Source organism: Xenopus laevis, chromosome 8L (genome assembly GCF_017654675.1).
Source record: "Xenopus laevis strain J_2021 chromosome 8L, Xenopus_laevis_v10.1, whole genome shotgun sequence".
In the NCBI taxonomy this organism is placed as follows: domain Eukaryota; kingdom Metazoa; phylum Chordata; class Amphibia; order Anura; family Pipidae; genus Xenopus; species Xenopus laevis.
The window spans coordinates 41,939,791-41,953,058 of NC_054385.1; the positions used below are offsets into that span (position 1 = coordinate 41,939,791).

At 38.1% G+C, this 13,268-nt stretch overlaps 1 protein-coding gene across 3 annotated transcripts in view; it reads left to right on the forward strand.

Moving 5' to 3' along the window:
- Positions 1–12,821, forward strand: part of picalml.L (phosphatidylinositol binding clathrin assembly protein like L homeolog) — a 30,996-nt gene extending 18,175 nt beyond the window's left edge. Inside the window, exons 12-21 of one of the 3 annotated variants that reach the window (XM_041572731.1) lie at positions 15–115; positions 562–705; positions 4,084–4,188; positions 5,658–5,786; positions 5,864–5,894; positions 7,672–7,792; positions 8,679–8,702; positions 10,379–10,435; positions 10,557–10,658; positions 11,495–12,821. In XM_041572731.1, coding sequence (XP_041428665.1) covers positions 15–115; positions 562–705; positions 4,084–4,188; positions 5,658–5,786; positions 5,864–5,894; positions 7,672–7,792; positions 8,679–8,702; positions 10,379–10,435; positions 10,557–10,658; positions 11,495–11,509 — 829 coding nt within the window. In that variant the 3' untranslated portion in view covers positions 11,510–12,821. Of the gene's footprint in view, positions 1–14; positions 116–561; positions 706–4,083; positions 4,201–5,657; positions 5,787–5,863; positions 5,895–7,671; positions 7,793–8,678; positions 8,703–10,378; positions 10,436–10,556; positions 10,659–11,494 lie in introns of all 3 variants that reach the window. The other 2 variants (XM_041572730.1, XM_018229826.2) reach the window with 2 other exon arrangements.
- Positions 12,822–13,268: the final 447 nt, after the last annotated feature.

Consider the following 13,268-nt stretch of genomic DNA (forward strand, 5'->3'; position numbering starts at 1 on the left):
ATCTTCCACCTTAGCATGCCTAACCTTAGCAGTGATCTATTTGATCTACAACCCACATTTGTACCCACTGTACAAAGTACCCCTGCCATTGCAACGTCTGTCAATGCCTGGGGAGGTAAGCATTGCTTTTTTTTGTATAAAATGTCACATGAATGATCTCCTCTAAATCTGACTTACATTGAAAGGTTAGCTATTTGTTTTTGTGCACAAAAAAGTAGAACATGGTTAAGGGGTCCTCCACTGAAAAACAGTTTTGCATAATAAAAGAAAATTTAATTTTATCAGCACCCTCCTTTTTATATCTATTTAATAAATCAGATTATACTCTGCATTTAAATTTCATGATAGTTCTTCTTTAAACTTTAAAGAAAAGGTGATTAGATCATCAAAGGACAAGATAATTTTCAGAATTGTGTGATTGACCATATCTGTATAGCTTATATTTCATTTATAGTGCTGCCATGCCTGATTTGTATATTTCTGCTGCTTTATAATTTTTCACATATTTCTGCTGCTTTATAATTTTTCACAAAGCTATGCTTTTTTTTTTTTTTTTGAAAGGCCAATTTTCCTCATCAAATGGTGTCAGTTCCCCACCACATCTGGACGTCTTTGATATGCAGCCTGTTGAAGAAGTAGTGAAGTCTACCCCAACATTCAGTTCATCTTCTTTTCCCTCCAATCAAACAGTGGGACTTCTTAGTGGTAAATAGCTTTTGATAAATGTGTTGTCTTTTTAAAGGGAATCTAAAGCTAAGTAAAAAGAATTGTGCTCCTCTGAAAGCTTTTTGTGTTTAAGGTATTATTTGTTCTACAGCAGGAGTGCCCATACTTTACTAATGCAAGGTCTACTTTTAGTGATGTTGTCCCATTGTTTTCTATTCCATGAAAAATATTACTTGAATTTCATATTGATTTGAGAATTTATATTGCTATTTTTAACAAACAACTATTTCTTATGTAACCGTAACATAATAAATATCTGAATGAAAAGCATAAAACAGGAGGATGATCTAGACAAGCTGTTTGTTGACACTGTCTTGAGATCTACTGATCACCAGCTAAAGGTCTACTGGTAAATCCCGATCTACCTTTTGGGCACCCCTGTTCTACAGGTATAGGATCTGTTTCACATAAACTCCATTTTAATCAAATAATCCCAATTTTTAAAATAGAATTAACTTTTCTCTGTTAATAAAACAGTTTTGTATTTGATCAAAAGTAAGATATAATTCGTTCGTATTGAAGGCAAAATCAATCTGGTGAGTTTATTTAATGTTTAAATGATTTTCTAGTAGTCATAAGGTATGAAGACCCACATTACAAAAAGTCCCGGGCATTTTTGATAACAGGCCTCTATTACTAACTGTTCTGCCCTTCATAAATTATGCTTCCTTCTAGCTGGTCTGCATCAACGAGTCCCTGATGAGGTTTTTAAAAATACATGATCGATATCAAGGCGATTTTGCCTCAGATATTGGTCAGGCAGGCCCCATACACAGGCCAGTAAGCTCCCGACTCAGTCTGGAAAGACTGGAATGATGGCTTTTATTGGCCTTTGTATGGCCACCTTTAGTTCTTCAGTATGGAAATATCTGGTCCTCTCATCCATCATATATTGACCCAGACTGTGATAAGATTTTAGTGAGAATTTACAGGTTTTTGGTGGTTGAAAGTTCTATGGGAAGATTTTGTAGACCATAATTGCATGAACAGTTTAATCCACAACAGATATCTGTGTATTGTTGCAACTTTTCCTGATGAAACTATGGAAAAATTGTTGCATGTGAGTTTACTATAATATCCGCATGATTGGGTTGTAAAAGGGGTTGCAAATAAACATTGCCCTCTATAGCTTAGCACCAGGGACAGTGGGGTATAGCTGGAACCACTAGGAGGCAGTACACAACAAAGAAAACACTGGCTATACCCCCAACAGGCTGACCTCAGCTCAGTTTGTGTTGTGTCCTGAGGAGGATAGGCAAATCACTCGAGGAACCCCATTGGTGTATCCTCACAACAGACGCAAATCTGTTCGGCTGGGGAGCAGTCCTTGAAGGACACCCAGCACAGTGCATATGGAACCTAGACAAAAAGAAGTTACCGATCAATCTACTTGACATTCGAGCCATCCGGTTAGGTCTCCTTCATTGGCAGCAAGAGCTGACAGGTCAGGTTGTGAAGATACAGACGGACAACTCCACAGCGGTAGCCTACATCAACCACCAAGAGAAGCAGAGGGGCTCTAAACAAAATCAAGCTCATATTCCAATTTCTGAACACCAATCAATCTCTTCTGTCAGCCATCTACATACCAAGTTTGTTAATCTGGGAAGATTTCCTAAGCAGGCAGTCCATAGACACAGGCGAGTGATCCCTGAAGGACAAAGTTTTCTAAGAGATAAACAGAGGTGGGGTGTTTCGGAGGTGGATCTCATGGCAACTCGACACAATCGCAAAGTGACCATTTTTCTAGCTTGCTACAGGGATCCTTTAGCTCTAGCCACCGACACTCTCACAGCTGACTGGTACTTTCGGCTGGCGTAAGCCTTTCCACCTCTCCCACTTCTGCCCAGGGGTGGCTCTTGAGACCCAGATCCTAACTCAGAAGGGATTCTCTAGGGCTGTGGCAAGGCTTATCATAGAGTCTGATCCACTTACCATCAGTAGTGCGGCCGTCACAAAGCAAGATTCAGGGTGCTCTCAGTTCCCAACATTCTCGGCACTATCTGTCTTTTTCCAGAAATGCCTGGCTCGCTTGCCTGATGTTAAGACGTTCATACAGGGGGTTGCACATGTGGCTCCCCCATCCAAGCACCAGCTCCCCTCTGGGACCTCACACTGGTATTATGAGCTCTACAAAGCCCACCCTTCAAACCATTAGGCTCAGTACCCCTTCAATGGCTCACCTGGAAGACCTGGTATTCCTTCTGGCCATCGCCGCAGCAAGGCGCATCTCAGAACTCAACGCCTTGTCATGCAGACAGCCTTTTCTCGTTTTCCATCACGACAGAGTGGTCCTCCGCGCAGTTCCATCTTTTTTGCCCAAGGTGGTTTCAGAAATCCATCTGAATCAAGAAATTACTGTTCCAACCTTCTGTCCCTCACCCGCTAACCCTAAAGAGGCGTCACTGCACACCTTGGACCCCATCTGGGCTCTAAAGTTTTATCTGCACAGAGTTCATGATATTCTTAAGACTGACTCACTACTGGTTTTCCCTTCAGGACAGCAGCGGGGTACACCGGCTACTAAAGCTACCATATACCATTGGATCAAGCAAGCCATTCAGCGCGCCTACATTGCAGAGGGACAAACTCCTCCAGCCAGACTCATTGATCATTCCACGAGGGATCTGAGGACGTCCTGGGCGTTCAAAAACCAGGCTTCAGCGGAACAGCAAAGCAGCTACGTGGACACTCCTTTTCAAAATTTTACTATTTCGACACCTTTGCGTCTTCTGACACTCGCTTTAACAGAAAGATTCTTCAAGTCGCAGTGGTTACTTCCACATAGGCCTCATTCTCCCACCCGGGGTTCAAGGGACAGCTTTGGTATGTCCCCACTGTCCCTGTGTCCCCCCAAGCCAACCTGGAGTAAAGAAGATCTCTACTCACCGTTAAATCTCTTTCTCTTCAGTTGCTTGAGGGACACAGGGGTTCCCCCCCTGGATTGAAGCTCTTGTTTTTTTCCATCAGACAAGATGCAGTTGTTTCTACAGTTACAGATACGAGTTATTTTGATTCCTGACGACTTTGGTACAAAGTGAGCCGAGCTCCACATGCTGGGGGTATAGCCAATGAAGGAGGAGCCAGTTATTTGTTGTGTCCTGCCTCCCAGTGGTACCAGCTATACCCCACTGTCCCTGTGTCCCCCAAGCGACTGAAGACAAAGATTTAACAGTTAGTACACAAAATCTCCTTTTCTGGGTAGGAGATGGGACAGATCCATCTGTCTAACATTTTAAAGTGAATACATTACTTAAGCCACTCTTATTTTAGTTTATGTTCTTTTAAATAAATAGATAAGCATACCATTATCTAAAATTTCACACTGATGTTGATAGCGAATTTATTTTTCTGTAGGTTACCCTTCACATTCAGGACAGAACACCTCTGGAGGGATGAATGTTGACTTTGATGCTGTCTTTGGTGCCAAAACATCTGCATATGAAAGTATAGACCAGCATGGTACACTTTATGGTATAAAATATATTTCAGAAACTACTGTTTTGTGACGGTCGCCTTTATATTTCAAAAATGACTGTAGTGGAGTCAAAGTAGTGCTAAGTTTGAACCTATATGTTTTTCAAAGAATATCAACACATCAACTGTAAAATCTCCATGGTTTTTGGATTTGTCTGAATGTGGAATCCATTACAGAAGATTTGGCTGATTCCTAATCCTTTGCATATATACATGTGTGAATAATAAAAAAATAGCTTAAATTGTAAACAAATTGCCTTATTCAGTTGTTTACAGCTTTAAATTTACCCAACAAAACGGTTTGGATTCAATATGGCTGAAGTGCTCGAATTTGACCAAGTCATGAACTACTTGCTGTATATGCAGTAGTGCCTTTCACAAAAGAAGTTAAATTCGGCAACCGGTGGACAAGCACCAGACAGGCATCAGGGTGGGGTGCAGTGTGGGTTGGTCTTATTATGATGGTTTACACCAGGCCCCACTGAAGATTTGGGGGGCAGAAATCATAGTGACGTAAATTGATGTAGTTGTCCAAAAGTGTGTTTTGACTTCTTCCTCTTTTTTTTTTTCTCCTTTTCCTTTATACTCTTGGTCAACTGGCATGTCAAACAATGGTGAGTATTTTTGGAAATCTATATATTTACTTACTTAAACAATTGTCTTAATATTTAGAGATAATACCATGCAAATAATAATGTAAGCATAATCCATTCTATTTATTGTACCTGGCCTTGGGCAAAAATACAGTCCAAATCTACTCTTGTTACTCTTACTTTCAAGGTAACTCACTAATGCTATTTTATCTGATCATAAACAGAATTGATCTTAAGGGAACAGTAACATCAATACAATTTGTTGTATTCTAACGAATTTTAAAATAAATAAATACATTTAAAAAAAATTGATGTTACTTTTCCTTTAAATGGACCTAAAATAAATACAGTTCTAATACTGTGATTTAGATTTGTTTTAGATAGTGGCTTAATATGGTACATGAAAAATAATAGCCTGCACAGATCATCTTCTGTACGAGAAAACAGAATAGATACTTAGAGGCACATTTATCAAGGGTCGAATTTCAAATTCAAACTCCCATTCGAAAAAAAAAACTTCAATGTCAGGAAGGCTGCAAACATCACCCAATTAATATTATACAGCAATTCAGCAGGTTTTAGGTGGCAAATAGTCAAATTCGAGTTGTTAAAGGACCAGAGTATGATAAATCTCAAAAATCAAATTAATTAAAAAAAAAAAAACCCCGAAAACTCCATAGTCGAATTTGACAGTTTTGGCCATAAAATTCCAATTTGAAATTCTACCCTTGATAAATCTGCCCCAGTACTGGTCAGCTTATCAGTACACACCATAAAAACATCAATACATTATTTTTCTGAATATTACAAACTTTGTAAAAAAAAATGTTGATTTTTTTTTTCCAGACATCTACTTTGCAGACAACTTTACAGACAATGTTTTACAACCAACTGTACCACAGCCAAACCAGAAGTCTGTAGCAGTCAGCCAGCCAAGTGGAAAATTATTTGCAAGTGATCTAGATTCCTCTCTCGCTAACCTTGTGGGAAGTAAGTCAGTGTATATTGTTTTTCTTCAATATATATCATTTATATATATGGTACTAACATTGTGTTTTATTTCTCAGATCTTGGCTTTGGAGGAACGCCTTCAAAAAGGTCTGATATATGTTGCTTCTTCATTATTTTTGTGTATTTTGTCTTTAAAATGTTGTGGTTTCCTTACAAAGGCACATTGTTTGCACAATTCAAAGTGATTATCATCCTGTGGCTCTACGGTCTTTGCTGAACTACAAGCCTAGCTTTAGAACAGGGGTAGGGAACCTGCGGCTCTAGAGCCGCATGCGGCTCTTCCTCCTGCTTGCTGCGGCTCAGTCTTGCGGCTTTGCCTGTCAGGTCGTATTTACAGCCCTAGCACCTGCTGGTGGCTTCTTGAGTGTGCGACCGCAGTAAGCACACTCAAGAAGCCGCCAGCAGGTGTGAGGGCTGTATAGACGTCCCAGGAGTGGCAAGACTGAGCCACAGCAAGATGATTTCATCATGGTCCTTACTGCGGTCACACACTCAAGACAAGAGAGAGACGATCATCATGGAGATTCAGAAACAGAATTCACATTAAACAGATGAGAACACTAGCATTTAATAGAGCTATTCAGTGTTTAATTTATTTCAAAGTAGCCCTGCATATACACAATGCACTTCTGTTTGTTGTATTCTGTTGTTGTAACAGTTAAAATTAAAAAAAGGTTAAAAAAGTTTTTCTTTAGTGGGAGAGGGGCAAAATGGCTCTTTTGATAGTAAAGGTTGCTGACCCCTGCTTTAGAATAACATCTGTTGCCTGACTTTAAGGTGCTGGGGGTTGTTATCCGGCTATGGCTGGAGAGACCCAGGTTAAAATCCACTTGTTGGAATATAGGATAAATGTAAATGGGTTTATTTAAAATTCATCAGGAAATATTTTTTAAAGCTGTTGGCCAGCAAGTTTATATGAGTGGGAATAATATGGGAGTTATTTGTGTCCTTTAGATTTTTATTTTTTTAAATCTTCCAGCAATAAGCATTTGAATGGCTTTTTTGTATGCTGGAATACTATGATTTCAGCGGCAATACACAGCTGTGCACATTTCATTCTCTGAATATACAAAATTCTAGTTTATTAACCTCTATAGCTAACACACCAGCAGGTCTTTTAACCATAGCATACAGTAACTCCTGGGCTTCCAGTGTTCTCTGTTAGGTAGTGTAAACATAAGCTAGTGCCTAGCACCTCTAGTTCGTTCTTGTTGCTGCGTATTAACATATATCATGTTAGTGCATAATGCAGAAATATGCCTACAATACACTACTAATTTTCATTACATGAAATACATTGCAAGTGTTGATTATTTCCATTATTTATCAAAACATTCTAAAATCATAATTCCTGTGCTGTCTCTTTAAAGGAGTGGTTCACCTTTAAGCTATTTTTTAGTATATTATAGATTCTAAGGAACTTTTTTAATTGATCTTCATATTTATTTTTTTTGTAGTTTTTTAATTATTTGCTGCGTTCTTCTGACTCTTTCCAGCTTTCAAAAGGGGGTCAATGACCCCATCTGAAAAACAAATGCTCAGTAAAGCTACAAATTTATTTTTATTCTTTTTATTACTCTGCTTTCTATTTAGGTCCTCTCCTATTCATATTCAGTCTCTTATTCAAATCAGGGCATGGTAACTAGGGTAATTTGGACCGTAGCAACCAGATTGCTGAAATTGCAAACTGAAGAGCTGCTGCATAAAAAGCTAAATAACTTGAAAACCATAAATAATACAAAATGAAAACCAATTGCAAATTGACTCAGAATATCATTTTCTATATCATACTTAACTCAAAGGTGAACAACCCTTTAAAATTTATCTTTGTCTTTGATCTGATGATATATTTAATTCCCACCAGATCTGACATGCAATGGAATCAACCCTCAGAGAGGAAGCTAACAGGGGGCATGAACTGGCAAGCTAAGACAAGCACATCGACCACATGGAACGCTACTCCTGCAGCTTCAGTCCCACAGATGGTATGTTATATAGATTTACTAAAGCAATATGTGAATAGTTCAGTTTTGTAAGAGGACACCTGTAACATGACAGAAAGTCATTGTTTTGGGAGATATCCGTACAGGGGAAATATCATGAAAACATAAATAATTTTTTTCCAGATATCTGTTACATGTTGTGTTTTTAATATTGCTGTTAAAGGGGAAGTAAAGTCTAAAATAGAATAAGGCTAGAAATGCTTTAATAATGGATACTAAAAATAAACTGCACCACAAGGCTAATCGAACAAATGATTTTTTAAATGCTTTTAAAGTTGGCCACAGGGGGGTCACCATCTTGTAACGTTGTTAAACATCTTTACAAAGATGATATTTCAGTGGTCCAGTATTAGCCTTAACACCAAGGATTGCTCCTATTGCCTACACAGTGTGGATTACTTTGCAGGCGTCCCCCTCTGTGGGATTTTCCACTTCCACTACCCATTACTGCACTTCCCTGTTACTGTCCTATATTTGTATCTGCTATAAAACTATAAAGCAGGGGTTGGGAAGGGTTGCACAGCAGGATTGACAGGTCATCTTGCACCATGTTGGATCCTCTTCTGTCAAAGCTCACCAGCTGGAGCAGTTGAAGTTTGATCCAGGTTGATTTCAAGTAGGTGGGCTCTAGCATGTTTAGTGTCTGTGATTTCATAATAGAGAAACTAAAGTTGTGAGAGATGACACCCCACTGTGTCTGTCTTTTCATACCAGGTACAGAGTTTGGAACAATTTTGATAATGTGGCACTAAAACAGTAAGCAAGGCTAGACTGCAATTAATATGGTCAATGAGACTTCAAAAGAACATTTTTTTTTTTTAAATGTGTTTTTTTTTTTTCCTTTCTTTACTTAATTATGCTCACCCAGAATGGAGTGCATTATCCAGGATATGTAAGTGTACTGCCATACTCAGATACTCTAAATGGCTACTGATTTCTGTTCAAGGAGTGTCCACTTTTGTGTTAACTAATTGTATGTTGTAGAGTGTGATGTTCTGAGACAATTGCTTAGCACATAACAGATAAACCCTGCCCAATACAATAATGTTTTTTCTGTTATCTGCTGTGTAACTTGAGCCTTTTTTCCAGCTTGAATGGCTGCCCCAATGGCTACACAGCAGCTTGTTTATATAAAGCAGGGATCTCCAACGTTTTTTACCCGTGAGCCATACTCAAATGTAAAAAGAGTTGGAGAGCATCACAAGCATGCAAAAAGGGCACTGATTGGCTAATTGGTGGTACAAGATATAGGATAGGAGCCTAAATCAGTAATTGGCAGTCTCGTAAATACATAGCCTGCAGGTTAGAATCGATAAACATCAAAACTAAAGAAAATAGGATAGATGAAAAGGAAATAAGAGGTGTATTAATAGATAGACCCTTCTTCATTCCCCACTGCTAACCAGTTCAGGCGACAAATAGGCACAACAGGGTTGCTAACGTGACACTTAAAACTTCACTTTTAATTATAGCAATTAAAACCAATTACAAAATGCATTGGGCTATGCCCACACAGCAAACCAAGTAAAATTTAAATAACTTCACTATTCCATAAACATATGGATAGTGCTGGTCAATGACCATAAAAAACATATAATTAAAACCTTAAGCACAAGGTGGAAGGTAAGGGAATCATAGAGCCAAAAATCGCTCAATGTGCATGAAGCACCCAAGAAACAGGTGCCAAAAGTTTGCAAAAAAGTTAGGGGTTAACCAAGTGAAAAATCCCTTTCCCTTATAGCAAAAGCCCCACTCCCCTGTTCCCAATTCTACCTGTCTACGTGGGGAGCGGATAAGGGCTACATCCCCCACCTATGCTGCCCTACGCGTTTCGCTGTTACCAGCTTCTTCAGGGGCATGGTGGTAGCACCATGTGGACTGGCAGCCTGCTGAAGACTCTATTTGATAGTGTACATGGACTTTGTACCTTAAAACATGCCGCAAATTCTTGAATTTAAAAATGAGCACATGTTTTGAGACCACTGGGAGCAACATCAAATGGGTCGATGAGCAACATGTTACCCGCGTGCCACTGGTTGGGCATCAGTGATATAAACTATATTGGTCTTTCTAAAGCAAACACACAGCTTTTACCAGTGCATGCTAACAGTATATTCTATGTTAATTCATTTAGAACACTTTAATTTTTGGTGTTACTGTTCTCAATGTTATTTCCATTTTGATACATACAAGGCATGTTATCATTGCCAAGCTCAAAAATTATAAATCACATCCATTCGTAATTCTGAAACAAAATCAAAGTTAAAACTACATAAACAAACTGGAAAACCTAAAACAACTTATATATTAGTTGAACCTGTCATAGCTGTAGAATAGCTGTTAAATACAATCCAAAATTAACTGAAAGTATTGTTCTAAGAAATCAAATTGCTTCTGCCATATCTTCCTTCATAGAAGCTCTTAAATCTGATTTGATTATTTTCAGTGCTTCTTTTTAAAGTTATTAGGAGTCAGAGTTGGTACATTTTTGGCGACTCCGACCCCTGATACCCAAAATTGCTCCCAACTCCACAGCTCTTGTGTAATATTATTGTTCTTCTTGTTTAGGTACCTGCTCAGATGAATTATCCAGTGGCTACACCCCAAGTGCCTGTGTATGGAATGGTAAGTTTCTGTGGTATTGGCTTTCATCTTTAACCCCCCCCCCATTCATTTTTGTTGTTAGGTATTTGGTTTCTCATTATTGGCTTTTTAGATGACTAACCCCCTTATCCCTCTGTTACAGGCTCCTACGCAGATTGTGTCTAATCCTCTGATGGTTTCTCAGCCAATGATATACTCACAGCAAAGGCCAACCAATCCATTTGCAACTGTTTCGGGGGCTCAGGTAAATAAATTTTTTATTGTCAGGCTTACAGACCGTGTGCTACTAGCTCTGCTTCCCATTGTAGTTCGTGTGAAGCAATCCACGATGATTTCAACTGTGTCCTGTAATGTGAAAAGTGTTATATGCACACAGTGATGCCAGTCTTTTTACTCTTACTAACCATATTATGTTTAAATTTAAAGGAACAGTAACATCAAAAAAGAAGTTTTTTTTAAGTAATAAAAATACAATACAGTGTTGCCCTGAACTAGTAAAACTGCTGTGTTTGCTTTAGAAACACTACTATTGTTTATATAAATAAGCTGCCGTGTAGCAATGGTCAGCCATTCAAATGAGAAAAGGCTCAGGGTACAGAGCAGATAAGCTCTGTAGAACATAATGGTGTTATCTGTTATCCACTATTTAACCTGTGCCATATAGCCTTTTTTCAATGTCCACCATTGCTACACAGCAGCTTGTTTATATGAACTATAGTAGTGTTTCTCAAGCAAATAGATCAGTTTTACCAGTGCAGGGGCATCAGGATATTTTCATTACTTTAAAACAGTTTAATTTATTGGTGTTACTGTTCCTTTACCTGACCTATTATAGGCTAATGAAAGCGCTCACATCCAATTGTTTGCTTTGAATTAATAAAATAGGCTGAAAATTGACAGCACTTGTCTAAACCCTTCTTGTGTTGTCATGAGAATATGCATTTTTTGTGTCTTAAATTGATTTGCATTGTGACTCAGCTGGTAATATACTTAACCTTTTCTACTACAGAAAACATTTCTCTGGTGAAGACAAAACATTGTAAGTCATTATAACAAAAATAATGATTGTTTTATTTTTAGTTGCAGTTTATGTGAAGCAGCCAAAGCAAAAAAGGATTCACTGACAACCAAAAATTGGTGAAAGGCGAATTTCCAGTTTCCTGCCAATACAGTCTTTTTCCAGGGACACCATGTATTTCCAGTGTATAAAAATATCCATTCTTTGAACTGCAGTGCTTTAGAAATTCAGAACTGTTCTTATGCTGTGGAATCCTATGCGGGCTGCTTTGAGTGTTCAAAGCTGTTCAGAGAATACAGTCTATTCTTCCTACAACATGGTGGCAGGTAAAATTGGATAATCTACATTTTTAAATGTGAACATTGAGGTGCCTTTGTCCAACCAACACTCATAAAGAGTTTCCTAACTCAATTCATTATACGGCTTACTTCCCTCCTTGTATTTATTGTACAATATGAACAGACCCCCCCCCCCCCTTTTTTTCCAGACAGTCCCTAAAAGTACACTGCTGCTGTAATCAAGAAACATTTTCATGGTATCAGCAGATTTGGTTTGAGACCTGGGAACCAAGTTATATAAAATATCCAGGAATGAGATATTGGGATAATAGATTGAAATGGACTGCACGGACCAAGAAAAACATGCAACAGCATTGCAATAAGATCACTTCAGGAATAGGCTTTCAACTGTTGGACATTATGATAAAGTAAATGGTAAAGTAACACTGCATAGCTTTGGGATTCCTCTTCATTCATATACAGTAGGATCAGGTTGTCTTGCATTTTTTTCTGGACCATAGCACACTTTCTGTTTTGTTTCTTTTTAAAACAGACACAAGTATATTGGAGCGCTAGAACCCAAGATTAATCATTTTCTTTTTTGCCACAAAAATGAAAGTAAAACTCGTTATGCTGTGCACCACTGAGCATTAAACAGGGGGTTGTTGTCTTTGCAATTTGTGCCACTTTAAGTACAGTAAGCCAAAATTAAGTCAATTTTATTGTGTAAATAGAATATCCTAAAAGAAAATGTTTAATGCTGATGCTTCCTTGCGTTTATTTCAGTTGCATCCTTTGAAAAAGGATTTAAAAAGTAAAACCTATTATCCTTGAAAAAAAAAAAAGATATAGTAAGTAAACCTAATTATTTCAGTAGATATAATTTTTGCTATTTATTAAATTTGGCACAAAATAAAATCTACACAAATCTTCTCTTTCCATAAAAGCTACATGTGTTGCCTAAAATATAAAAGAAGACTGGAAAGGGCCATTGGTTTTTGATAGAACTAGATCCTAGGTAGGGGATCCAAATGAAACTTTCTGCTATTTTAAACTATCTCAAGAAATGAAAGTTCACCATGTTATAATAAAAATGAATTGTAAACTTTGATATTCTGCCCTGTTCTTTAGGAATGCTTCTGGGAGCTTCATAGGGATGATATAGAAGTATTCCCCGTACCCTCCTTTTGTTTTGTTTTTTTCCATTAATGCTTTTATAAAATATTAGGGATCAACTGAATCCAGGAATCGGTTCAGATTCTGCCTTTTTCAGCAGGATTCGCCCGAAGCCGATACCTAATTTGCATATGTAAATTAGGCGTGGAAAGGGAAATCCAGTGACTTGTCACAAAATAAGGAAGAAAAAAACACTGTTTCCCATCTTTTCTGTTCCTGTCTCTAATTCACATATGCAAATTAGGAGTCGGTACGGTATGGCCAAGCCGAATCCTAATTTGCATATGTAAATTAGGTGTGGGAAGGGAAATCGCGTGACTTTTTGTCACAAAACAAGGTAGTAGAAAACATTTTTTCCCAGCTTTTCCGTTCCTGCCTCTAA